This window comes from Poeciliopsis prolifica, unplaced genomic scaffold (genome assembly GCF_027474105.1).
Source record: "Poeciliopsis prolifica strain line A6 unplaced genomic scaffold, Auburn_PproV2 SCAFFOLD049, whole genome shotgun sequence".
In the NCBI taxonomy this organism is placed as follows: domain Eukaryota; kingdom Metazoa; phylum Chordata; class Actinopteri; order Cyprinodontiformes; family Poeciliidae; genus Poeciliopsis; species Poeciliopsis prolifica.
The window spans coordinates 3,301,506-3,328,960 of NW_026562424.1; the positions used below are offsets into that span (position 1 = coordinate 3,301,506).

Here is a 27,455-nt window from a genome sequence, read left to right on the forward strand (position 1 = left end):
ATTCATAAAATGATATCCCCAATATGTAGGGCCGGTCCAAGCCTTTTTGGGGCCCCAATCAGATTTTTATTTGGGGCACCCCATTATCAACATGTCAACAACAGACACTTTATTATCCCAAATCTATGTGTAATATACCTTCAGCTTTGTTTGTAACTATCTTACATCATCCCGGTGTTGTTATGGCTTTTTATTTTAACCTCAGAAGAGAATTGAACAAATAAAAGGATTTTAAAATGCAGAGTGGTAGTTAAGTGTCAGATTATTTTAATTATTTGAAAGCAACATTAGATGATAAACATTTATTTATAGTAAATCAGTTAGCAAGTCTGATATCTTAGATAAGCTTAATTTATATTAAAATTTAATTCAAATCTGATATTCTGGGTTTGAGACATAGCTTATGTTTCTGTTTAGTTTAGTTTATCATTATGCAGGGCTGGTCCAACTCTTTTGGGTCCTAAGCAGATTTTAATTTGGGCCCACCCCCATTACCAACATAACAACAGATGCTTTGTCTATGTGTGAAACGTACTTTCTATAATTAGCTTTGTTTGTAGTTAGCTTACATCATAATAGTTTTGTTATGGCTTTTGACTTAAACTTTACAGGAGTGAAAAACAAAAACAGGTTTTCATTGCAGCCCAAAATGTTAACAGATGCTTTATCATTCCAAATGTACCTTTAGCATTGTTTATAGTTAGCTCGCATTATGCTAGTGTTGTCATGGCTTTTGATTTTAACTTTACAGACCAAGCAGCTGGTCTGTAAATGTTGGTGTTTTACTATATTTATCCATTGTACAGAGCCCCATGTTGTGGTTTAAGACAGTAATAATTACATAACAAGGCAGTTTTTAATTAGTAATGCCTTTATTTCCAAAACAATCTATTTCATCAAACCAATCTGAAATAACTTACACTTTGCATACAAAACAATATATTTTCTGCTGTTCAATTCAATACATTCATTAAATTGTCAATGTTAGTTTGCATAGAATCCTTAATGATAAAAAGTTGATGCGGTTTTATTTGCAGTGCTGAAGTAACTGGACTGCTGAAGGTTCAGCTTCAGAGAAAGACGCCACCTGTGCAGGATCATCGGAAAAGGTGCGATAAAAATCTTGTTGCATTCTCATTGGCCGGACATCATTCTGACAAACTCTACAAGAAAAGAGCAAAAAGAGGTTGAATTATTTTACATGTAAAGCTCTGCATGGATCACATGTTTATGTACCTTCAAAATCTACTGTCCCGTCTCCGTTATCATCCGCCTCTTTCACTATGGCGTCGATCTCTCTGCGGTTCATGTGCTCTCCCATCAGCTTGTTCATCGCCGCCCGCAGCTCCTCCGTCGTGATCTCTCCGTCTCCATCCATGTCGAACTAACCGAGCGGAAAAGAGGAACAAAAAGAAGAAGCTCAGAGAGTTGTTCAGAATAACTCCTGGTAATTTCTCCAGAGGAGGATTAGGAACACTGAAAAAAATGACTTTTAGAGAAAGTCACAGTTCTGAGATTAAAGTTAAAGTTTAGACAAGAAAATAATATCAATGATATCAAAGTTCCAAGAGATTAAGATCAAACGTCTGACAAAATATATCAGAATTTGGAGGGAAAAAATGTCATAATTTTGAGGTCAAAATCAGAATTCCAAGAAACAGTCAAAATTCTGGAACTAAAATCAGAATTTTGAGAAAAAAGTCAGAATTATGAGATTATAGTCTGAATTTTGAGGTTCTGTGGGGGGTAACAGAGAGTGGGGATGTCAGAATTTTGAAATCAAAATCAGAATTCTCAGATTACAGTATGAACTATCAGATTAGAGACAGAATTCTGGGGAAATATGACAGAAATTTGAGACTAAAGTCAGAATTCTTTCCTTTTTTTCAGTGTCCCTAACTCTCCGGGGTTAATCTGCCGGTTTCACCTCTTTGAAAGCGTCTTTGAGCTCCTTCACGCCGATCATCCCGGCCGTCTCTGCCAGGAGCTTCGGAGCCATCAGTTCTACAAAGTCCTCAAAGTCGACTCTGCCGCCAACTGCAGAGGAAACGGGTTCTGTTTGTCAGCAAATACTTCTTCAGTCTTGTGCATCTCGTCACACACTCCTTAGCTTTACGCTGAGATTTAGAGGGAACTCCAATGCTGCCACATTGGGCTGCTTTTGGTCGTTAAAATCTGGGCTGATTCTTACGATATTTAACAGATTTTTAGAAAGTTTTCAGGGGAAAATCTTTTGAAAATAATTGTCATTGAGTAGCAGAAAACACAGAAACATTCATGAAAGACTGTCATAAAAGTCCCAAATGGATCTGAATCTAATCAGAATATAATAGAGGACAAACAAAAAAGTCTATAATCGCATTCAGGGTCTTGTATATAACTACATATACAGAGTACATATACAAGTTACATTTACTTGAGTAACTTTTTTGAAAAAGGAGAACTTTCACTATGCTGCAGAAATTACTTGAGAAATTTCATTATGAAGTATATCTACTCTTGGGTAAAAATTCTGGATTCTTTAACTTCATTGAATTAATAACAGAAAATAAATGTAACCAAAAGTTCACCAGACGCACACCTGCAGTTTTTGCTGAAGTTTTATAAGTTTGTTATTGAAAGAAGCTAATTTGGAAAAAAAAATTATTTTGCCTAAGTGTGTCATCTTTTGTTACTTATCAGAATTATTGTCATTTTAATTCTGAAAATACCCAAATTTCCAATGACCTTTAGAATTTGGTCCATCTGATGATGTCATTTTTAAATATTAAATGATGGATAATTTGATTGGTTACTCAGTACTTTAGTAAACTTTTTACCAAATACCTTTGCACTCAATTAATTTCTTGGAAGGCTACTTTTTACTTTTACTACAGTAAAAACTTGTTGAAGTAGTGCTACTCTTACTTAAATACTATTTCCTCTGAATATACATAAAAACTCCACTCTGGTTAACAATCCATGTTATATTTATGCAGTGGAAAGAGGAGGATTAGGGCCAATGAAAAAAAGAGAAAATTCTGAATTTAATCTCAGAATTCTGATATAAAAGTCTAAATTATTTCTCTCTGAGTGGCTCTAATCCTCCCCAGCACAATAGATGTTGAGATTTCAGCTGATTTTTGGAGCGGGGCATGTCTTGCGTTGTGTTTGTGCTGCAGCCCTGTGGGACTCACGGTTCATGTTGATGTTCTGGCTGAGTTCGATCAGCTCCATCTCGGTGGGCATGTAGCCCATCGTCCTCATCAGGTTCCCCAGGTCTTTGCAGCTGATCAGCCCATCTTTGTCTTTGTCGAACTCGTTGAATGCGTCTCGCAGCTCTACAAAAATTAATACACAAAAAGAAGCAAATATGAGAACTGCAACACGATTTTTTTTCTATTTATGCAGCCAGGCATCAAATAATTTGTTTTGTATACCTAAAAAACTGACTTGACTGTAAAGGAAGAAGCAGAAGGTTTATATTTATACATCAAATTAATCTAAATTACCCCTCAATAAATACAACATATAAAAACCCCAAAACAAATCCCTTCTTATATTTAAATCCCTAAACAGAAACGTAAAGGAAAGAAAACAACACAAAACCAAAACAAAAAAGGTAAACCCTTTTTGTTTACCTTGTGTTGTAAATTTACAAACATGTCATGAATAATATGTAAATACATATAATTTAAGTAAATGTGTTGAGATTTCAGTTTCCCAATTCTGCCTGTTTTGAGCTGCTTTAGGGCGTCTTGTCACTTTAAATCAAAATAAGTTGCTTCTGGCCATGCCAAGGTTTACACTCACACATAAAAATGGCTGTAAACTGATGCTCAAATATGCAACTATACATATTTGAAAAGCAGAAGTGGAGACTCCTGCACAACCAACTAAAATGCAGCCAGTGGTTTTTGGATGGAGCTCTGCTGGAATTGCTCGGTAACTGAGTTGGGCTTGGCTAGTGTTGGAATGGGACTTCACAGGCGAGAGGTTTTTGAAACGGTTCATTTTCCAGACACCAAAAACAGAAACTTGTTACCAAAAACAGCTGAGACCCAAATGAAAACATAAAAATGAGCTTAATAAAACACTTTAATTTGAGATTAGCAGAACCAGAGATTGGGATGAAAGTATTTGGTCTAGAACAAGCTTTTTTTTTTAAATCATTTGATGTTAATAATGTAACATTTACCAACATCTATGTTTTCTTTGACATTCCTAGAAATATCTGCTCTTAAAACAAGTTGTGAGAAAGCAGATGAGAGAAAAACTTTCAGCAGATAACAGGAAGGCTGAGTAAAGTACAGCATTTTACCAAATGAATTTGGTAAAAAGGGAACTTCAGATTTTAAAAATTACATCAATGTAAGTTTATGTGGAAAAATTGTTGGTGTTTTAATGACGAAAATGAAAATAATTTACATAACTCCAAAATAGCAAAAAGAAGCAAAATCAGCATTGAAAGATTTTTCAATCTAAAATGAAAAACACTTTAGCAAAAATTGAAGGTGTGTGTCTGATAAATTTCTGGTTAAAACAAATTAGTTTTTTATTTTAGTGAAGTTACTCACAGTTGGTACAGAATCCAGAAATGCTATTCCAGTAAGAGTACCGATACTTCATAGTAAAAGTTACTCAAGAAAAATACTTGGAAAAAGTCCAAGTAACTGAGTAAAGAAACTGAGTAAATGTGTCTAGTTACTGCGTATTCAACTCTGGAGATTGGCTGGAAAATTCAGACTGCGGCATTTCCACAAAAAAAATAAACAAGAGAAAAACATGAGGCGCATAAAGTGATGAACTTACCATCAATTTCATCCTCCGCCAGCTCTCTCGACTGCACAAAGAGAGAAACAAAATCTAAAATTGGATACTATATAAAGAAACTTCACATAACAAAAATTTATTTAGGAAACCCTGAAAATTTGCTGCTCAGAATTAAAAATAAATCAGTGCAGGAACCAGATTAATGTTGATGGATGTTCTGATGTTGTGGATTTACACATAGATTATGGCCTGAGTCGTCACTGGCATGCGGTTGCAGAAAGCAGATGCAGATTTTCTCTCTCCGTTTAATCCATCCAGACTGCAGCTGATGTTTGCAAACAATAATCGCCACCAGAAAGAAATATTCCTCCATACTTACGATGTTTTTGCCTCCTCGCAGGAAAATGCACGCTGCACCAAAGCTCATTTCTGTGACAGGGATTATGGAATAAAAAGAAAAATGTTAAAACTGATTAAAATACATCATGCACTGAAAAAACACAAAATACTACCAAGTATTTTTGGTCTAGTTTCAAGTGCAAATGTCTTAGTATTTGAAATAAAATAAAAACTAACTTGCAAGTCACTTTTAAGCAACATATAAGAGCTTCTTTACGTGAATAATTTTTGAATATTGTTTAAAAAAAGTAACAGTATCTATTTAAATTGTGTCAGATTTGTTCATCTATAATGTGGGAAAAATGTTTGTTTTAAAGAGTGAACTAGTACTTTTTTTAAAATCAATATTAAGAAATAATTTAGTGAAAACAAGCTCTTATTTTTTGGTTAAAAGTTACTTGTAAGTTAGTTTTGTCGTCTTTCAGCTATTCTAAGACATTTTCACTTTAAACCAGAGTAAAAATACTTGGTGAGATTGTTTTTTTTTTGCAGTGTAGAAAGTGTCTCACCTTCTGGTGATTTCTGCTCGTCAGTTAAATGCGTCCCACATGAAGCCTCGGCCTCGACTGACACCTGCAGAGCGGCGGGAGCCTTCTTCTGCTTCCCGCTCTTCCTCCTGGACTGTGAGCCGTCCCTCTTCAGCCAAGACAGCTTTGCCTCTTAGCGTGCAGCGACCCGACCCGGTGTGGCCCGCCTGCTCCTGATGATGATGATGATGATGCTAATGCTGATGGGAGTCTGTGTGAGCCGGAGTCTGTGAGCCACGGATGTTTGAATGTGAGGAGCAGTGGGAGGAGTCAGTCAGGTGGTGTGTCTGGAGGACGGCAGCAGCAAACATGATGCCCTGCTTTCCCTGCTTTCTCACTTTATTAACATTACTGTAGTCTGTGATGTGAGAAAATATGCAAAAACACAAAATCTGACCAAGTATTTTTGTCTAACTTTTAGTGCAAACATTTTAATACAGTAGAAACAAGACAAATCTAACTTAAAAGAAACTTTTTAACAAGATACAAGAACTTATTTCAAGTAAGTAATTCTCTCATATCTATTTTAAAGAAAGATCTAGTTCTCCTAGAACTGAACATATGTGAATTAAAATACTTTATTTTCTTCTTTGCAGATATTTATGGATTTTTATTGAATTAGTTCCTTTTTTTATAACATCCCGTTTTAATTAATCTAACGTCAAACCAAAAATACTCCAATAGATTACGACAGCTGTAAATCCATCATCAAACTAAACTACATAATTACCACAAACATGTTTCCCACTAGAGGGAAACAAACGCACCCAGTAGAACACTTTCTATTGGCTGAGAGGTATTATGTTGACTGTATAGATTTGTTATGCATTTGACTAAAGAAGCTTAAATGTCTAAAGCCTCAGACTTTTCATGCTCCAGCTGATATGTGTCACTATAAATCAACAAAAGCTTATGAGGCTCTTCCTCCTTTCACAGACAATAATAGAAACCAGATCTTGGATGTATTAAAGGGTCACAGGCCCTGACATCTTTTTCTTTTTTTTTTATCCTATTGCGCGGTAATCTGCTGCAGCGTTCATAAGGTTGACTGTTTTTATTCCCGACTCTTAACCCTGCAGGGTCAAAGGTCACGTCGTGGAGTGGAGACGTTCACACCCACCTGCCTGAGGTGAGTCAGACTCCAAGTCGTCTTCCATTGTCTGTCTGCTTCTTCTTCTTCTGTTATGTAAATCAGTCTGAAATCTGTTTGCATAAGAAGCTTAATGCGCTCCACCATGCGAACGGAGACTAATAACGGTTTATTATCTTCTTTTTTTTTGTGCAGTGGGCCAGTTGAGGAGGTTATGCAAGGCATAATCTGCAGCTGTGAAAGGATGTCTGTGGAACAGAGGGCTGGAGGTATGTAGGTGAGGAAACGTCTAGGTGGTAAAAGGTTTAATCTGGGCAGAGTTGAGAGTAACTAGTTACATTTACTCAATTAGTTACTTCAGTAACTTTTTTGAAAAAGGAGTATTTTTATTATCCTGTACATATTTCTGGATTTTCTACCCACTGAATAAAAAACAAACTCAATGCAGTAAGGAGCTACTCCAACATGCTGCCACCGAAAGCAGCGCAATTCAAGAAAAACATTAAATCTGCAGCAAAACAGTTCAATTTAAAAAAACAGTGTCTTTAGAGTCATGTGACATGTCTCAATTCAACATGCTAATTTCACATCCAAATAAATAGTTATTTTAAATAAGTGGTGATAAATCAGTTCTGCTCCATTCGCAACTCCCACAGAGCATACAGGTACTTGCTGTTGTTTTCATCACAGTCCAGAGCTTTCTCATAAAGCTCTGCAGCTTTGTTCTTGTCTCCTTCAGCTTTGGCCACTTGAGCCAAAACAGAATAAGCCAAGCAGTCATCCTCGTCTTCAGAAAGGCGACTATCTGCAATCTTCTTCAGCTTCTGCAGGAAAAGGTCAAGAAAATATCAACTCAATGTGCAGAAGCAAAGGAAAACTCAGAGATGAGCTTTAATTAAGAATGGTTAAACTCGTGCTAGGAAATCCTTCTGAAGGTGAATGGATATTTGGCTTTGGTCTTCTGAAAGTTAATTTTCTGGGTGCTCCTCTAAACAGACTGAATCTGGATGCGTTTCATCCAGTGGGTGGCGCCAGCTGCTACAATCGCTAGCAGCCACACAGGCACACCCACTAGAGGGAAACAAACACACCGGTACAACACTTTCTATTGGCTGAGAGGTTGCCAGGCAACTGTGCATTTTTGTTCCAGAAGCAAGCAGAAAATGTTTTGTAAGCAAACCGAGAGTCAGAGCAGAGACCAAGTCTGAGCAGAGACCAAGTCTGAGCAGAGACCAAGTCTGAGCGCGTTACAACTTTTCAGAACAAAAGAAATGAAATCCTGTTTCAGACTGAAAGTTTGTGCTCTTGGATTGAGGCAGAAAAATTCCCCCGTACTTTTAACTCTGCAATGGATCGTATTTTTCCAAACTTTACTTTGAAATGTGAAAATATCACTTGTGAGTTATGTGTTTTTGGAGGATTGATGCTTGAATATTGACTCTTAAAAAATGCAAACATAAAAATAAAATAAATAAGCAATGCTTAGCTTGATGGGACCCAAATAAAGCCTGGTGGCCCGCCAGGCTTATAATACACTGGATGGAAACCCTGTATTTGATCATCTGAAGGACTTTAGCTTGTCGGCTGGCCATGGAGAAGTAAGTTTAATGTATTTTTAAACTGAACTGCATCAGAAATCTTCATTAAAGAACTGCTACCTATCATCATACCCAGAGCAGAACGCACTGGGTTGATACATTCAGGTACAGGTCTATGTTAGCGTTAGCAATTACATGTTCTAACGCAGATCTACAGTGTTCTGGTTAACCTGAAGCGTCCCGGAAAGCTCATGTTCAGAACTTAGACCAAACTATTCTCTTCAAACTTTCCAGACATCTGATCTTGTTCAGAAGCTCTAATGGAAATTTACTGTCTGTGATGTTTGTAGCACCAGATGCTCACCTTAATACACTCCTTCCATTCCCATGTTTCTCGTGCCAGTTTTAGACCCTGAGGATTTACAAACCAGTCAGAGTTATAAAAGAGTTTGAAAGGATTCACAGGGAACTCAGACAGGAAGTGAAGAGGAGGGGTCAAAGATGAGCTGAGAGATTTTGATAGTGACGCTCCCCAGCATGTAATTTACGGTCAGCTTTGTACTTCAGGCAGAAGAAACCAACTAGAACAGTTCAGCTCAGAACTGACCTCTGTGTAGTGAGTAATTGCTTCATCCTGCTTCTTGGTCTGATAGAAATGAAATGCAGCGTATCGCTGGTGAATAAGCTGACGATTGTTTTTGTCAGATGAGTCCTTGAAGCAAAGCTGAAACATTTCCTCAGCCCTGACAGACAGAGAATAAAGAGATCCACACATCGGTAAAGACTGAGGAAGACTGAGGAACTCAAAGCATAAAGCTTTGAGTTTATCTCACCTGCTGAGGTTGTTCTCTTCTCCATACATTTGAGCCAGGTCTACCCGCGCGAACACAAAGGAAGGTTTAATCTCCACTGCCTTTTCCAGGTTATGAATGCACTGACGTCGTAACTGTTGCACTTCTGTTGCAGAGCAGAACATCAGGAATAGGCCATGAATTTAAAAAACACACTCACACACATCTTTACTTTGAAGTCATAAATACTTTGCTTATCGTAATGCTTTATCTTCTGCTCATTAATCTTCTTCCTTTTGTAGCACATGCCCAGCTGATGGTAGATGAATGCTGATGTGTTGCTCCTCTCCAGCGCTCGCTCCAGCAGCTCAATTGACTGTTCAATATTTCCCTGTAGTAGACGAGAGAGGTGGACTGTCTGAATGAGCTCCTTTTTTTTTCACACATCATGAAAACTTAAAGTATGTGCAGATGTTGTTTTGCTGCAAGGAGAGTTCACTTTGTTGGTAGAGGTTTATATGGACCAACTGCATGCATCATACGTCCTCTAGTTCATTTTCAGGGAGGAGGGTAGTGAATTAGAAATTGATTAATGTTAAAATACTTCCTTGCTATTAGTGAGCTATGAAAAACAACAATGCCTACATTCTTGAAAATGAATAACGTGCATATCCTCCTTTAAGGAGGGGAGATGTAATGTATGGTAAATATTTAGAAGTATGACCACCTTAAGAGCCTTGTGTGCAAGGCATTCTGGGTACTGTTGTTTGAAGAGCGGTCTGTCACACCAACCTGGGCACGGAAGTATTTGCTGATGTAGCGCATTGCATGAGGGTTATCTGGGGCAATTTCCATTGCCTTCTCCACAAGACTTTCAGCCTCTTCATATTTTTTCTCGACACCCAACTTCACAGCCAGCATGGACAGCAGAACCCCGTCATCCGGGCTGAGCTCCAGGGCTCGCCGAAGCTGTGTGATGGCAGTAGAGCCCATGGCTTTCTCAGATGCTTCTGGAGTATCCTACAAGCAGATCGGTTTGGGGGTTACCCTCGTATTCCAGATGGATAATAGAAGGAAAGCCCCGACCCCACTAGGGACAAGGGTGTTAGAAAATGGATGGATGGAATAAAATGAAAGATCCTCAAATGTAATTCCCATTTGATACAGCCAGCATTTTGGCTCGACCACTAACCCTGTCTGTTCGGAAGAGGGCAATGGCATAGCCGGCATTCCACTCACTGTCATCTTTCTGGACCTCCAGGGCCATTTGGAAGCACTTAATAGCTTTGAGGTAGTAAGACTTAGATAACTTGAGGTAGGTCCAGCCTTTCTCCCCATACACCTCCGGATGGAAAACCTCGGAGGAGCTGTTGGGATATTTTATCTGTGAAGACAGAGGAAGGAGTGAAAATTCACAGCAGCAACAACCAAGGATCTCATACAGTTTATGTACACACAACATATTTTACACATAACTTGAAATGTGCAACAATTATTGTTGTGTGAAAGTGTGCAGTCCTCCATGCAAACCTTTGACCTATTGTGACCATGTGTGGCAGCAGTGCAAACTTATTGAGTCGACAATAACAACCTACATACCACCAACAGAAATACATTGATTCCATCCAGTGTTATTTAATTCAGTAGCATCAAATGTGACATTTTAAAGCAATTTTTATCACATTTTGCAAAAAAAAATTACCCAGCTGAAGATCTATGTGCTCTCCCAGTCGAGTGCTCAGGTTTTCAAGTTCCATGTCTTCCTTCTTCAGATCCCAGGTAAAATGACTCTGCAGCTGCTGGAGCATGGAGAACAGGACGCTGCTGCTGCTGCTGCTGCTGCTGTCACTGTGAGCGCGTCAGAGGCAGAGTTAGTACAGATGGTGTTTCAGTACATCTGTACACAGACTGAACTTATTTACTGAGATTAGGTTTGTTCATTTCTACCAGAAGATATGTGTTTAAGGTGTAGCCTTAAAATGCGTCCACAAGTGTTCCTCCAAATAACTAAATGTCTCTGTAATCTATCAGAAGTTTGTCCAAAAAAGTTTAATACAAGTCCAAGTCCTGATACTGACCAAACTTTTGCATTTATAAAAGTTATCAAGAATGTCAAGGATAACAAAACGCAAAGAACTTTGAACAGTTTTTTCCACAAGTTACTGAGTGATCTGAGTAATACTGTTGGATGAAGGTAATGTTAGCTAAATATAACACTAATATATCACTTTAACAGACTACTGATGATATGTTCAAAAGTGGGTAGTACTGGTTACATTTTCAGGGTTAAAGGTAGTTTAAATGAGTCGTTTTGCTGTTCTGTACTTTTTTCCTTTTCTTGATTACTTATAACTCAAAAATTTATAACTGCATTTAAAGAAATAAACGTGAGAGACTGGAAACATTCGATTCTTAAGTTTAGCTCAAATGTTGATGCAAATTTGAACAACTCAACATTTTATACAGGTCACTGTTTACATCCTCATTGTTTATTTTGTTCTAATAAACGTGGTCATTTTTTGTGAAAGACTACAGAAAGGTTATAAATACTTATGCCTGATTCATTTTAGTCTAAATTAAATTACACCCTAGGAGACACACACACACACACACACACACCCACACACACGTACACACCTCATGATGATATGACTTCAGTCTCCAGGACAGACCTCCCACTCCTCTTCAGAAACCTGAATTATCTGAAATCAGATTTATGATGACGCTGAGGACCGTTTCACTGCCCGGATTAGAGATTGAACTGATGCTAAAGCTGGGGATCCTCACCTTCAATGTTCGCTTCGACAGAAATGAAAGTGAAAGTAAAGCTCTGGTGATGCCTTCACTGACTGCTCTGGAATCCAGAGGATTCCAGCTGCAGCACATTTTGAATATTTCCATGAGACAGAATCGTCTTTCTGTCCTTGTAATGTTATCTACAAGTATTTATTTTAGCTTCGGAGGATTTTTATGTCTTGCTGTATTTTTTTTATTAAGCCTTTGACTTTAACGTGGTGAGATGTTTGAGTTTACTTTTAATGCAATAGTAATTATCTGTCCTGACAAATCATTTGGTCCCACAAGCTAAATGGAACCAAATTGAACATGGCATTCAAATAGTATTTTCAAACTTTTCTGTTTTGTCGTTTCCTGTTTAAAGCCAAGGTTGTTAGCATAACAAAAGAAATCAAAACATATTGGCCTAAAACTGTCTTTATTTAAAGGAGCAAATTTATAAATAAAAAACCACAAAATATTAGACATTAATTTCCAATATGTCAGCTGCTTGAGTAAAAACGTGTAAGTAGTGCCTCTCTGAGTACAATTTTGGCACGTGACTTAGCTATCCATGCTGTAGATAGAGGAGGATTAGGGCCACTAACTTGAATAAAATGTCTGTATTTTCTACCCACTGAATGAAAAACAAACACGTTTTAACCAAATAATTCACCAGACAGACACACACCTGCAGTTTTTGTTAAAAGTTTCATAAGTTTGTTATTGAAAGGAGCTGCTTTGGAAAAGTGTTCCTTTGCCTGATTTTTCTATTTTTTTGTTACTTATATAAATTATTGTCATTTTTGTCTTTAAAACACACTTAACTTTATAATTTGGTCTGTTTATGTAATTTTTGAAGATTAAATGATTGATAATTTGATCAGTTACTTTGTACTTGAGTGGACTTTTTCTTGGACAACTACTTTTTAGTTCAGTAAAAATATGATGAAGTAGTGCTACTTATACTTGAGTACAATTTACCTGTGAGTTTCATTTTAATTCTTGGAATGAGGGAAGCTTTGGCAGGTCAGACAGGATTGTATCACTGGGTAGATAAAGTTAAATCACTTAAAAAAAACTTATAATCTAAAAATGTTGGAATCTGCGTGGAGTTTTTGGTGGAGGTAATCTGAGACTCGCTTGTTTTGTGTGCATATCCTGCATATCCTGTCTGCTGAAATGGAAAAGCATGCAGATTACACCTTGTGGATTACATAAACAAGCCCTAATCCAGATAAGTTATATGTGTTATTGCACTGAGATAATTTCCCATCAAATCAGTCTGACAGATGGGAAAACTCACCATCTGTCAACGTGACAGGAATTACCTTTAAATCTCCCTAACTAGTCACAAAGGTAATCCAAAGAGTCATTTGCAGGAAATTAATAAATTGTGACGTTTCTCGTTATGCAACAGCATCATTGTATAGGGTCTTTATTCCTTCTGGGTATCTTTTACGTAATAATCTGTTAATCCAAAATACAGGTTTTGGAAAATAGATGGGTGGAAACATCAGGAGCAGCATAGATATATTTTATTATAATATTTAAATGAATGGTGTGCCATCCAGGGCATTTATCTGCAGAGACAGAACCAAACGTGGAGAAGCAGAATTCAGCTTCTATCCACCACAACAAACTGTAAAACAGCTGAAACACTGAGTTCCTTTGATTCAAGGCTAAAAGAGGTGCTTTTAAACCATAATAAATATAACTTTGAACAACGTTTTTGATGTGTTTTGATGATTTTTTGATCTTCTCAAAATTAAATATCTGTTATTGGTTTTCAAGATTGTGACGTATGTTGTTTGTACGTTTCTTACGTATTTCTGTTTCAATGTGAAGCACTTTTGCTCTCCCAGCGGTTTTTGAAATGTGCTAAAGAAATGAAGTGGGTTGATTTTTTTTTTTTAAAGATGGTTTTAAAATGTTAAGAACTTTAAACTTGCTGAAATGTGCAATACAAATAAACTCGAACATACTTGAAAGAATCCAGTAATGTAGTCTCTAAGACACGTGGCAAACTCAAGGCCCGGGGGCCAAATCCGGCCCTCCGTAGCTTTTTATGTGGTCCTCCACAGACTATACTAAACACCAAGTGTGATTAAATATTATATTATCAATCATATCAATGCAGCTTTTATCTGTTTACTGCCAATTTATATCAATCAGTCCCTCCAGTTTCTTGAGAATTTAGTTGATGTATGATTGTGAGGGACCAACTTCCAAAAGAGGACAAAAAAGGTGTTCAAAATATAAAAAAATGTAAATTTAATTCTTCAAAAATGATAAACAAGAAACAATTACATACAAAAAGAAAGAATAACAAATTTGAAACTAACTTAACTGAGGTCAACTGAACTCTAACCAAACAAAACAAAACTGACCTGCAAACAAAGAACAAAAGGCTGCTTAAATAGGGGTGGAGTTTCCTAAAGCTGCCACATGAGGGAGGCACAACATAACAAAAGAACAAACAAATACAAAATTAACCAAAAGTATTCTATAAAACAAATAAAGCAAAGCAAACTTTAACTTAGCACAAATAATAAGTGAATATTTAAGTGAAGAAATTAACTAAATTCAAATCAACTTGAAACAAGTCTCCCCCTCCAGTCTCTTAGAAAATGGTTTGTTCCTGGTCCCTCCTCCAGATGATTTGACAACAGCACCTCACACAAAAAATATAAATAAACTAGTGTGCACCCATTGGAAAATATATGTCTAAATGAAATAACTGACATAACTGTAACTAATATAAAGAGAAAATAAATACTAACACCGTGTGTTGGTGGTAGGAGCATCCACCACAATGATTATAGTCCATGATTTATAAAGCGAGTAAATAAACAGTCACATTTATTATTAGTTCCTGAAGGGACTGAAAAGATGTTCAAAAATATTATGTAATTTTAAGAATTCATTGACATATTAACACTTTGTGAACAGGCTTTATCAACACATTCTGGCACAACCGGCCCTTTAAGAGCCTTCATGATCTTGATTTGGCCCAAAACAAAAATGAGTTATGACACTACACATGCAAAAAACTTGCTCTGGGAAAAAATGACAGATATGTTATATTTAATTTTCTAGATATTGGGTGCCACAACCCCTTCTTATCCAGCCCTGCGTAACCACCCATTTCAAAAACCCCACTCTATGCATGTTTTCATTTAAAATGATTAGTTTAAAATAATTTATGTGCTTTACAATAAAGTTAACAATATAATAGAATAATTATAAGGTTATTTTTTAAATTAGAATCAACAAATGTAGTCAGGAAATCACTTTGGAGAAATTAGGATATATAATCAGACCAAAGACCTATACATTTAAGGACATATTGGACGTCTTAATGCAATTGTTGGAAAGTAACCTAGCTGAAATGAATGAGTAGAGTGGAACAAAGTACTAATATTAATTAAAATAACATATTTATTAACAAGACAGTGATACTTTATTCAGGCATGACAGCTAGATGATTGAAACTTTATTTGACTGTATATTTATATGCTTATTTAGCTATGTGTACTTTTTACCTCTTTATTTTTAATGTTTTTTTTATTGTTAAGTTATACTTTTTTAAACCTAAATCTTATTTTATTTTATACTCTTATTGTGAATGGGAATGTTCAGCGTATGTATGTTTTCTATGTTTCACATAAGCAAAACTCAAAACAAATATTGTTTTTTTTTAAAAGTGACTAATTAATAATAAACTAATAATAAATTTTTGATATAATTTATAGTTATACTTTTATTAAATATGTTATGTACAAAATATAACATGTTAGATTTAAAAATAATGATTAGAGTGAGTGAATTGAATTAATGTCATATTTGTAATAGTTTTTTGCTGAATGATCTCATATTCCTGGTGTTTTGATGGCTTCGCCTCGGCCACATGGGGATCCTGTTATTGGACACTCGCCTGCTTCTCAACCCGAGGACAAGAGCACTTCCGGTTTCCTCTCGGCTCCCGCCCCGCTCCGCCATCATGAAGTCCTGAACAAAAAAACGGATGAGAGCCGAGCAAAAATGGGGATAAAACGGAGCGGAGAGGCAGCTCGCCGACAGCGTTAGCTGAAATGTCACTGCCAATCGGAGTAGGGAGCGGAGTGGCGGGTTTTAATGAGCCGGTCTCCCGCTGAACGACGTCCTCTATCAGCTCCGGCCGTTGACGTTATTCGGTTAGCCGCTGTGCTAACAGCAGCCCCGGAGCCTTGGCCCTGATTATTCTCCCCATTTTCTGCGCTCGTGGGTTAGCTGGCGGGCGGCAGTCAGCTGGCTCCACTCATGTCAAGTAGCAGAAAGCTACTGGGAGCACCGGGATGGCCGGGGGTTTAGCGACAACCGCGACGGGCAGACGGAATGTGGGCTGTTCGTGTTGAATAGACACCAGAGCCGAGGAGGAGAAGGGAGGACAGGGGAGGGAGAAACCAAGATTTTCCTGCCAGGCCAGTCAGCTAGCTCCAGGGCTAGCTACAGTGGATCCCAACAACCACGGTAAGATTTGATATAAATCATTTAAACTGCTAAAAAAGAAACAATCGTTGTCTTTGTAAATCGTTATGTATTGAATGTTAAGAATGGACACTTCTTAGGATATTTACAGTTTAACCAATATTTTACACCCTTTTTTGGAACCATATTTAGCTTGTCACGATAACAAATTTTGCTAGACGATAAATTGTCTTAGAAATTATTGCAATAAACGATAATGTTGCTGTTTTCAGACCATTTTCAAGGAATATGAAAGTATGAAATAATATATTCTGAAATATATATTGACTTTAAATTCTAATTAACTTTAAATATCACTGGAACTTTAAATATCCAAAATTCTTAAACAAAACAGAATCAAATAAAAATGAATTATAAAGTCTTTATAAATAAAACTATCCTTAAAAAAAGGATTAATTGAAATCTAAGCACCAAACTGAAGACTTCTATCATACAGTTTTTGGTAGAAAGAGAAAAAATGCTAAATCGCGCCAATGGAAATGATTGAGTTTGTTGTCATTTATTATGATTGATTTACTCCTTGACACAGGCCTACCAGTATATAGGCTTGTCACAAGAACAAATTATTGTGCTTTGCATTAGTATTGGAATTTTTAGGCAATTTTCAACTCTCACAATCATAATGACTTGTTAATGTAAGTATACCCAGCTAAAGGTAAAAAAAAAAATCTAATTTAACTAGAACTGTAACACATTGTAATACCCAAAATAAACAAGCAAAACAACAATAATTTAAATTGGTGTTTTGAATTTAGGCAGGGAAAACCTGACTAATCTCTTTAAAGATTATTATCCTAATGAAAATTATTACACATTTTAATTTTTCACTCAATTAATTTCTTTCTTTCTTATTTTGATTGGCTTGCTGGTATGCATCTTGATTTTATTAAACCCACCCATGTTTTACATGCAGTTGGAAATAAAAATAAGCCTTTACAGGAACCACATCAGTGCAACATAACTCGTCTCTTTTTGTGTTGCCTGCCACCAGGCTCTTAAAAAATAGATCAAGACGGCTCGGCTTTGGTTGCAATATTTAAACAGCTTCTCATTTCTAAAGGGAACCAAGCAGTTCCTCTTTGACGGCAACAGAACAACCACAGAACAGCATCTGATGTGGCTTCGTTTTGAAGTTTGCATTCAAAGCCCCTGGGCTTCAGAGTTATTGTCCTGTTGGAATAAACCAGAAGTGGACTCACAGAATCAATAATTATTGTAATTATACTCCACCTTTAGCATGCTAACGCAGCCTGTCTGATGGAGTCTCACTTCAGTAGACGCTCACGCCTGTCATGGACACCAGCGTCCAAGACTCTAAAACTACACAAAGCACAGATAAGAAAGAGAGGATTGTATGATTTTCCAATATGATTATGCAATTGCAATGAGAGCTGCATGATATTAGGATATATATTTATCAAATCTGAGACCATTATATCATTAGGAATAAATTTCAAATAGTAAAATTTTGTAATTTTTTACCTTCTGAATGACAAACACGTTTTAACCAAACATTCACCAGACAGACACACACCTGCAGTTTTTGTTAAAGTTTCATACATTTTTGATTGAAAGTGATTTGGAAAAAGGTTCTTTTACCTGATTTTATTTTTTTGTCATAAATTATTGTCATTTCTGTCCCTAGGATACCAAAATCTTTGTTTTTGTCTGTTTCATTATGTAATTTAAAATATTAAATTATTGATAATTTGATCAGTTTCTCTGTACCTGAGAAGACTTTTCACCAAATTTTTTTCCCCTTTTTTTGAGTAATTTTCTGGACTGCTAAAATTTACTTGAGTATAATTTTTGTCTACTCCATTCTGAATAAATAAAAACATTTTAGCACTTCATTTCAATAGACATAAGACATTTTCTGGCGTTAGTTTCCAATTTTATGAGTTCAAACACCAAATATGCTAAATGAACCAGAAGGAAATTTGTTGGATGAAGAAAACATTTGCTTACATAAAGTCAGAACTACAAAATAGAGCTTCACCTCAAAGCATATTTGTGTGTAGAATGTCCTAGTCAAAGTCCAGTGGAAAAAATGCATGTTTGTAGATGCTTTTCATCCAGTTTGATTGAGCTGGAGCTGCTATGAACGGGCAAAAGTGCTAACATAGAGACCATGGTGCCGCTACAAAGTGTTGGATTTGAAAAACAGCATGCCACACTTTTCAGATGTTTCAAAAATGTCTGAACAGTTTATGAGTCCATCATTATGTACTCGCATAATGTAAGTCTGTGGTTGTAATTAAACAAAAAGCATCAGGGGTGTGAATGTTTCTGCACAGATATAGATTGATTATTGGTATTAATAACTGATGATACCAATATGCGTCATCAAACCAGTCAGGATTTGAGGATAGTGATTATTTTATACAGTTTGCACATTTCATCTCTGCATTTATGACCTTTTAAAATATTTTGATTAAATATTATATTTGTGTTATAAATAGGTCTGAAACTGTAACCTTTTCTAACAATGTTTTTCTTTTGCCAAGTTACAAAATATCATAAAGTTGGGAACTAACTAGTGACTGAAACTAAATGCTGTTATCTAGGTTCTTCGAATAAATAGTTACATAATAAATGTATATTCAAATTAAACCCGGAACATGTTTTAAAACTTATCTTTAAGCTTTAATAAAACGTTTCAGGAGTTGGTGACATTACAATAAAACCATTCATAGTGTATTATACCTTATCCTATCCGGATAATAAATTATCAGTCGTAATTTAAATGTGGTGAACTGTGTCACTTTAACCTTTGGTTACCTTTACAAAGTGGTTGTTGGCTACAGTTTCATTTGGTTCAGGGAAATCCTGTGGCCTGACGGCTCTGCTCTGCAGGAAAATCCTCCAGTTTTTACAGGTTTATTCTAATCAGAATACAGCAAGGAAAGTGTTTGTCGAAATAATTTACTGCTGCATTTTATCCCAGTTTCAGTTTTATTGTATTGTGGACGAATTCATTCTTCTTCACTTTTCACACATTTTCTCGCTTTACATTGGGTAAAGCCCAGAAAGTATTATGAAAAACTATAATATTGTTTTTTTAAAGACTATTTTCAAGTAATACAATAGTAATGCCATAATAACAATAATGCAAGAACGTATTCTCAAAGATCAATTAACTTTAACTTCTAATGAACATTTAACACTGGAAATGGAAGACATTTAAAATATCCAACATAAACAAAAAACAACAAATAAAATGAAATATGAAGTCTTTGTAAACAAACCGTCTTTCAGTAAAATCGGCTAGTTGAGACCAAAGCAGCAGACTGAGGATTTTTATCATCTTGTGTTTGGTAGAAAAAGAAACTATAAATCATGCAAATGGAAATGATTGAGCTTGTTTTAATTTTTTTATGCGATTAATTGATTTGTTGCTTATTTCAACAGGATTACACACAACCAAAACCATAAATAAAATGAATCATGATGTCTATGAATAAAGTTGGCCTTCAAATCGGATGTTATATTAATTTATCATATGACTGTTTATTACTAAGTTCATTTCTTAAACTTCCATCCTCTAATTTATCATAACGGTTTCAGTTTTTCATGTTTTGCTCTGTTTAAAAGCGTAACAGACCTTTTGAAATTATTTGGTAAGCCGTGTTTCCGTCAGAGGTGTTAATGGTTCGTTCAAACAGCAGACGCTCACGCTGCGTTTGTGCTGCGCTCCCCGCTAGGCGCTGGCCATGCCGTCGAGTGTGCGGGCCGGGAGCCTGAAGGACCCGGAGGTGGCGGAGCTGTTCTGCAGGGAGGACCCCGAGAAGCTCTTCACCGACCTCAGGGAGATCGGCCATGGGAGCTTCGGCGCCGTCTACTTTGTGAGTTTGTTGCTGTGTGTTTGGATGTCTTGATGTCTCTTGTGTCGTATCTGTGCCAAATCTGTCACATGAAAGATGCTCTGATGTTTATTTACTAAAGAATTTGTTTAAAGTCTGAGTCAGATGAAACGCTGCGTTTGCTGCAGGTTGCCCTATTTTTGCAAGTAAACCAATTCAAAGAATGTGCAAAAAGATATCAGTTTGAAGGCTGCATTGTTATAGCTTGCAGTTTAACCCTTTAAGTCTCAAATCTCAAGTTCTTTAAATGTCCTGTGAGTAAATTATTTGCCAAATTTCTCCAAAAGAACCATAACTTTTAATATCTAGCATTTATTTACAACTTACAGTCTGTTAAGATTAAAATGAAGAAAAACCTGCTTCCTGTAACAGCGGGAGTGAAACTACTGAAATATCCAGATATTTTCTGGGAAGCGCATCGTCTTTAGAAACTGTTGGGAGTTTTTCAGATGGTCCAAAATATCAGGGAGTTACGGCACCGCAACGTTAACTTATGAAAATGTGTCATTGCCAACATATTCAGCTGAATTGATTTAATTCATAAATTATCAAAATTGACCTAAATCTGCTTTTATTTATGAAAAAGTGACCAATTACCCTTTTTTTATTGATCAGAAACTAGATTTTGGTCCAGTTGATACATAGAAAATTTGCTATTCTTTCTTTAATAAGGCAAACCAATATGCAAAATAAATAAACAAAACAACAGAAATGATAAATAAAATGAATGATAAAATCTCTGTAAACAACATTATCCTCCTAAAGATGGCAGGTGAAGGGAGGAACTGTTGATTTAATCCTTATTGCTTTGACATGTCATAGTTTCTTTTGCAGAAATAAAACCTTCATTTGAGCTAAACCTGAAACTCATTCCCCCTCCCCACTCCAGGCCCACGACATCCGCACCAATGAGGTGGTGGCGATCAAGAAGATGTCCTACAGCGGCAAACAGTCCAATGAGGTACAAGACAAAACATTATTTCTATCAGGTGTTTCCACGGTTCATTTCTGGATAAAATTCTTGATATTCAAAATGCACAATTTAGCAATAAAATTCAGTCTAACAACTAATTAAAAGCATCACATTATCAAAAAAAAATTTTTTTTTTTCTTGCCGTCTGACGCTAAATCAGACTAAGCTTTTTTGTTTTACATCGTGTAGAATTAGTAAAGTTATTTTTATTAACTTAAAGCAGGAAAACATAATTCTTGTAGAGATCTCATTCCTTGTGTTCAAGCACTTAATTTGAGCAGGAATTTTATTTGCCCATCATTTGTTTAGATTGTTTCAATGTAATGTATATTTATTATTTGTAATTGCTCAGTGATTTATTGATCTGTGTATCATCGTTACTATTAATAATAAAAATGTATTTTATTTATAATACTTTTTGTATCTTTAGATCTCAAAGGGCAAAAAACAAACGCAATTGTAACGAATAAAAATAAACCAGACGTTAAAACCAATATTTAAGAAATTGAACCAAAAATTTTGCTAAAAATAAATGTATTGTGGTGCCTTCAGATTGGCTTACGTTTTTTACACTAATAAACTTAATTCAAATTTAAGGATTTTCAGTATTATTATTAGAATTTATTTAAATTAAATTGGTGTTTTTCATTTCTCTGACCAGTAAGGTGTATAGAGTATTTGTGAGACTTTTTAAAACAAAAATGTTTTGTTAAATATTAGTTTATCTTGTCTCTGCTGTACAATGTAGTATACTATTGAAATTATTTCACATAACAGTGTCTTTTTTTAGTGTATTTGCATTGTTTCTATCTCAAAAGTGAGGCAGTGAAAATGCTTGAAAAGTGTTTTGGGTTTTACCGTACGGACCGTGGATTAGTCAGCTGGTTGTGACGGTGGTTCTGTTTCTGCTCCAGAAATGGCAGGACATCATCAAGGAAGTGAAGTTCCTCCAGAAGCTGCGCCACCCGAACACGGTGGAGTACAGAGGCTGCTACCTGAGAGAGCACACTGCCTGGGTGAGGCGCTGCACAGCTCCAGCAAATGCAACACATTTACAAACACTGAATTAAAAAGAAAACTTGTCTCACTATCTGATATTAAATTACTCTAACATGTCATATCAGGTGTCCTCCTTCTGCATGTCCTCCTTCTCTGACCAATCCGTCTGAATTTTGACCATTTCCCCTTTTCCCGCTTCTAATTTAACTTCTTGTTTCAAAGTAGCTGTAAAACGAAAATGTGACACTAAGTGGTAACATTTGCTTTTTTCTTTCTTTTGTTTTTTTTTTTTTTTTGCAAATGCCACTTTGAGATTTGAAGGATTTACTTATTCTGTGTAAACAGTTCATGTTAACTTGATTTTTTTTTTCTTTTTTGCATTTTGACAACTCCTCAGGACTTGATTTGTAGTAAGAGTGCTCTGCAAAAAACCCCAAAATCCTAGCAAGTATTGTTAGTCTAGTTTCCTGGAGGGATTATGATTAGATTTCTTTCTAATTGGTAAATGTACAGTTTTACTATTTCTCTGCCCACCTCTGCATAATGCTACAAATTCTTATTGAAAAGGTGCATATTTAAAAATAAAATAAAAAAAGCCATTAAAAATTATTTTTTGGAGAAGGAGTAAAGTCAATATTTGTCTTTCATGTTCTCATTTTTTGATCCAATGACAAAAAAATAAATAAATTTCTATTTGTAATTCATCACTAAAAAAGCAGGAACTCTAAACCTCTGGTATTTATTTATGTAATGTCACTTCATTGTTCCACTTGCTGTTTGGATGTTGTAGTCGTCGCAGCGTCTGTGTTTGTCTAATCCGACTCGGCTCCACAACTTACTGAAACGGCAGGAAGTGAGATTAGATTCCAGGTTTAGCTCCTGGTTCCTTCTGGGCTTAATAAGAGTTTTATTCCCAAAGACGATTCACTGAAAACCTTTTTTCATATTTGAAAAAGCTAATGTGGTTTAAAAGCAATAAATCATTGATAAGTAGCTAGATTTATTCAGGTTCACTTCAGCGCAGGAGCAAAATAAAATGGTCGCTGTGTGGTCGGATGTTTCCAAACAACACTCTTCCTATTTGCTCTTTTCCAGCTGGTGATGGAGTACTGTTTGGGTTCAGCCTCCGACCTGCTAGAAGGTACAAGGGAACAAAACATTTATAGAGATTTTGCTGCGTTTTCAGTCCATCGTTTATGCAAATGTAAACATTCTCTCCACAGTCCACAAGAAACCCCTCCAAGAGGTGGAAATAGCTGCCATTACCCACGGTGCTTTGCAGGGACTGGTCTACCTTCACTCTCACAACATGATTCACAGGTGAACCTCACTTCTCTTCAGCCAACCCGCTCTCCGCGCCCACGCTCTGAAGAGAGGCATAACCGGTTCTGATAACAAAGCTTATGCAACACTGTTTATGCTGCAACGACGTCTCATCTCTTCCTCGGTTTTTCTGTTTTTCTTCCATCTGATGCTTTCTGCCTGTCAGGGATGTGAAAGCAGGAAACATCTTGCTAACAGAACCGGGTCAGGTCAAACTGGGAGACTTCGGCTCTGCTTCCATTGTTGCTCCGGCCAACTCCTTCGTGGGAACACCTTACTGGTAAAACAACCACGGCATATTTACTCAAATGTTTCATACACACCAGGGTTGAAACAATTAGTCGTGATTAATCAATCATTCAAATAATCAACTAAGTAAGTAATCAGTTAATCGTTTATGTATACAGAATAAAAATGCACAAACTTCTCTTGTTTTACATAAATGTGAATTACCAAAGTTATTTCAAATCGCCAAATGTCAGAAAATGGGGCAAGAAAATGTTTTTGTTTTTTTGAATAATTTTCTTTGAATTCAGAAGTTTCCATACTTTTGGTTGGTATCAGGGATAAACTGTATGACTTGAGTCTGACCTGCAGTCGAAAACTTTTTGCACCAGTGCAAAAAGTTACTTAGGTTGCAAGTGACAATTATTTTTGATTAATTGATCGATTATCCTGATGATTGATGGATTAATCAAATAAAAAAGATCAGATTCTGCATATTTTTTATTTAAACTTTTTAATGCAATATGTTTATTTGGATTAAAAATGCATATAAACAAATCAAGTTCTCTTTTAAATAACAAAATAAACATTTAATGTCTGAAATGCAACAACACATCATTCCTTGACTAATAAGCTCATATCTAGCTAATAAGTTACCTTTTAATTAGTTAGTGTGTTCTTTTAAGAAGGAACTGGAAAATTTTATTTAATAAATAATCAATATTAACTATGTTAGAATTATGTCTTTTTTGGGGTGGGTTTTTAATCTTATCAGTCGATGTTCAGACTCTGGAAACGGATTTGCCTGAAGGTGCATCTCTGTTGTTCAAATGGAAACAGAAAAGATGGAAATGTTTTCTCCGTGCAGGATGGCCCCTGAGGTGATCCTCGCCATGGACGAGGGACAGTACGACGGGAAGGTGGATGTGTGGTCACTTGGCATTACCTGCATAGAGCTGGGTAAGAGAAAAAAACTCCCATTAGTGTGTTAAGGACAGAAGTTCACGAAGCTGAAACCATTTCCTCTTTCCTATCGCTCCCTACTTCGTCACGTCGCAGCGGAGAGGAAGCCGCCGCTGTTCAACATGAATGCTATGAGTGCCTTATACCACATCGCCCAGAATGAGAGCCCCGTGTTGCAGTCGAATCACTGGTGAGAAATGACAAAAACTATTTTCTATTGCTGCTTGACCTGGAGATTTCTCAACCGTAAACATTAACACAGTTTGCAAAGTTTTAGATGAATAAAAAAACATAAAAAGTGCATCACAGCAATCAAGACTGAAAGTTAAATAATTTTTTGATGGGAAAACAGTAGTTTAAAAAAAACAACATTTGGGTTTCTCTAAAGAGTTTTTGTGTTGTCAGGATGAATTATAATTCTAGTTTTCATGTCCTGCTATGATAATAAAAAACATAATAATTTCCTGATTGGCAAATCCATCAAAGAGAGACTGGCCATAAAAGTTACCAGTGGAAAATAAATCTGATACTCAACAGCATCTTTAAACCTTTTTGAACTGCTATTAAGCTACGATTTTTATTTGTTTTCTATTCCAGGTCGGATTATTTTCGCAATTTTGTGGACTCCTGTTTGCAAAAGCTGGCGCAGGACAGACCTACCTCTGATGTGCTGCTGAAGGTACGAATAGGAAGAGGAAAGAGGTTTGGACGATTAAGGCAGGCAGAGTCTTCAGATTGTTTCTCTGACTGAAAAATTAGAAGATTTGACAGAAAATGCTTTTAATTGTAGGATATTTTTATTTTAATACATCTAGGGTGGAAACGATTGTGATTAATCGATTGTTAAAATAATTGTCAAATAATTTAGAAATTGATTCATTGTTAAAGAAAAAGAACATATTTAGAGCAGCTATTAAGTTAAAACTGTACAAGATATAAATATTTCGCAATTAAGATACAAACATTTGTGAAGATGTTTTATCTTCACTTGAGATTCACTAACTGGAAAGCTGGTTATTGTATTTTAGGCAATAAAATGTTTTTCTTATTTAAAAAAAGAAACTGAATTGTTTACTTATATTACTGTTTTTCTAATATTGAATGAAAGAAAGTTCAAGTGGTAAATAAAAAATATGCAATTTTTTAACAGATTATTTGTAAAAAATAATTATAAAATTCATAAAAACTTTGTCTTGAAGCGTAATTTAATTAAATTTTTCGTACACGATTTTGTCGCTGAGTTCTGAATCATAAACAGTAAAATCTTGAAATTTTCCAAATTCACTCATAAAATGTGGATTCTCCTGTTGGAAACATAAAGTGTTGTTTCATCCTGTCTGTTTCTGTCCTCTGCTTTGTCCCAGCACCATTTCCTATGCAGGGAGCGTCCCATGACGGTGGTGATGGATCTGATCGCGCGAACCAAGGACGCCGTCCGCGAGCTCGACAACCTGCAGTACCGCAAGATGAAGAAAATCCTGTTTCACGAGGCTCACAACGGTCCGGCACCGGAAGGAGGGGATGAGGAAGAGGTGAGGCTGAGATGGATAGAAAGGCTGCATTCATTCCTTCATTCGTTTATTGCCCATTCAGCTAATCCTGCTGCAATAAACCAATAAACCAATCGCATGACAAATTAAAGTAAGCGATAATGTATTAATGTTGTTGAAGAGCCGCCATTTTGAAAAATTATGCAAACATTTGGCATCATGTACAAAGTAGATGGTACCTTCCTCTTTTGCCTGTTTTCCCTGTCTATTATTATTTTTTTAAATCCAGTTTTGTTTTCTGAGACTTCATAATCTATTTTAATTATTGGTGTTTTATTTTTAATATTTTAAATGTCTTTCATTTAAAATATGGAAAACAATTTAATTTAACTTTAAATTAAAGTTTTCTGACCTTTGTGGACTTGTTAGTAGATACTAACATATCTACTAATATGTTAGTAGAAAATGGTTTCTAAATTTTCATTTAGATAATATTTTCATTTATTGGGATAATTTATGGAATAATTTATCACAATTTTATTTTATCAGAACAATATAATCTATTAGTTTCTTTTTCATCCACTCATGTTACCTATAACCTATTTCTAAAGTCTTAAATGTAGAAATACAAATTTATTTCAAGGTGAAAGTTTCTACTTATAATTTTAAAAATGTTACCTGAAATAATAGAACTTGAAATTATGTTTTGGATTTTTGACATAATAAAATTCTGTAGGGGGAGCGGGAAGCTAACGGCGCTAAATGATAAACATTAGCCCCTGAAAACCTCTGAAAAGTTATTTTGATTTGTTGATTCAGAAAAAAAGACTTAAGAGGTCCAACATTTCTCAAATCAAACATGTCAATCTGTTGGGAAATATAATATGGAAGCCTGGTTTCTGCATTACCTTCATCGCATGTTTCAAACCAGAGTTTTTTTTCCTCCTCCAGGATGTGGAAGGGTACATGCTGCGCACCGGCACAGTGAACAGCATGGAGAGCTCCCACTCCCTGCCCTCCATGTCGATCAGCGCCAGCTCCCAGAGCAGCTCCGTCAACAGCCTGGCCGACGGCTCGGACGACAGCGGCGAGATGGCCATGATGCAGGAGGGCGAGCACACCGTCACCTCCAACAGCTCTGTCCTGCACAAACCTCTGGTCAGACATGTCACTCTTTATTTAAAAGTATAAATCACTAACTTAGACCACAAAGCCCA

General features: G+C 36.1%; 3 protein-coding genes across 4 annotated transcripts in view; 1 reads left to right on the forward strand and 2 right to left on the reverse strand.

Annotated features, from left to right (window-relative positions):
- Nucleotides 1–859: 859 nt before the first annotated feature.
- On the reverse strand, nt 860–5,908 carry cabp5a (calcium binding protein 5a). Its single transcript, XM_055058043.1, has 7 exons — nt 5,661–5,908; nt 5,132–5,181; nt 4,792–4,822; nt 3,177–3,320; nt 1,928–2,037; nt 1,237–1,384; nt 860–1,163 (listed from the first exon to the last, which is right to left on the reverse strand). Exons 2-7 carry the CDS (start codon nt 5,177–5,179, stop codon nt 1,135–1,137), a joined length of 510 nt encoding a protein of 169 aa, XP_054914018.1. The 5' UTR covers nt 5,180–5,181; nt 5,661–5,908; the 3' UTR covers nt 860–1,134.
- Nucleotides 5,909–6,833: 925 nt separating this feature from the next.
- LOC129377674 (interferon-induced protein with tetratricopeptide repeats 5-like) lies at nt 6,834–12,237 on the reverse strand. Its single transcript, XM_055057776.1, has 10 exons — nt 11,735–12,237; nt 10,800–10,945; nt 10,645–10,688; nt 10,290–10,481; nt 9,890–10,117; nt 9,347–9,488; nt 9,140–9,263; nt 8,914–9,049; nt 8,671–8,718; nt 6,834–7,592 (listed from the first exon to the last, which is right to left on the reverse strand). The coding sequence occupies exons 1-10, from the start codon at nt 11,737–11,739 to the stop codon at nt 7,395–7,397; spliced, it is 1,263 nt and encodes a 420-aa protein (XP_054913751.1). The 5' UTR covers nt 11,740–12,237; the 3' UTR covers nt 6,834–7,394.
- Nucleotides 12,238–15,853: 3,616 nt separating this feature from the next.
- taok2b (TAO kinase 2b) overlaps nt 15,854–27,455 on the forward strand; it is a 28,855-nt gene continuing 17,253 nt past the window's right edge. For both annotated transcript variants that reach the window (XM_055057793.1, XM_055057791.1), the window contains exons 1-12: nt 15,854–16,384; nt 20,107–20,247; nt 21,155–21,226; nt 22,153–22,254; nt 23,333–23,378; nt 23,461–23,557; nt 23,727–23,840; nt 24,654–24,745; nt 24,845–24,938; nt 25,346–25,427; nt 26,113–26,280; nt 27,190–27,396. In XM_055057793.1, coding sequence (XP_054913768.1) covers nt 20,116–20,247; nt 21,155–21,226; nt 22,153–22,254; nt 23,333–23,378; nt 23,461–23,557; nt 23,727–23,840; nt 24,654–24,745; nt 24,845–24,938; nt 25,346–25,427; nt 26,113–26,280; nt 27,190–27,396 — 1,206 coding nt within the window. In that variant the 5' untranslated portion in view covers nt 15,854–16,384; nt 20,107–20,115. The remainder of the gene's footprint in view (nt 16,385–20,106; nt 20,248–21,154; nt 21,227–22,152; nt 22,255–23,332; nt 23,379–23,460; nt 23,558–23,726; nt 23,841–24,653; nt 24,746–24,844; nt 24,939–25,345; nt 25,428–26,112; nt 26,281–27,189; nt 27,397–27,455) is intronic.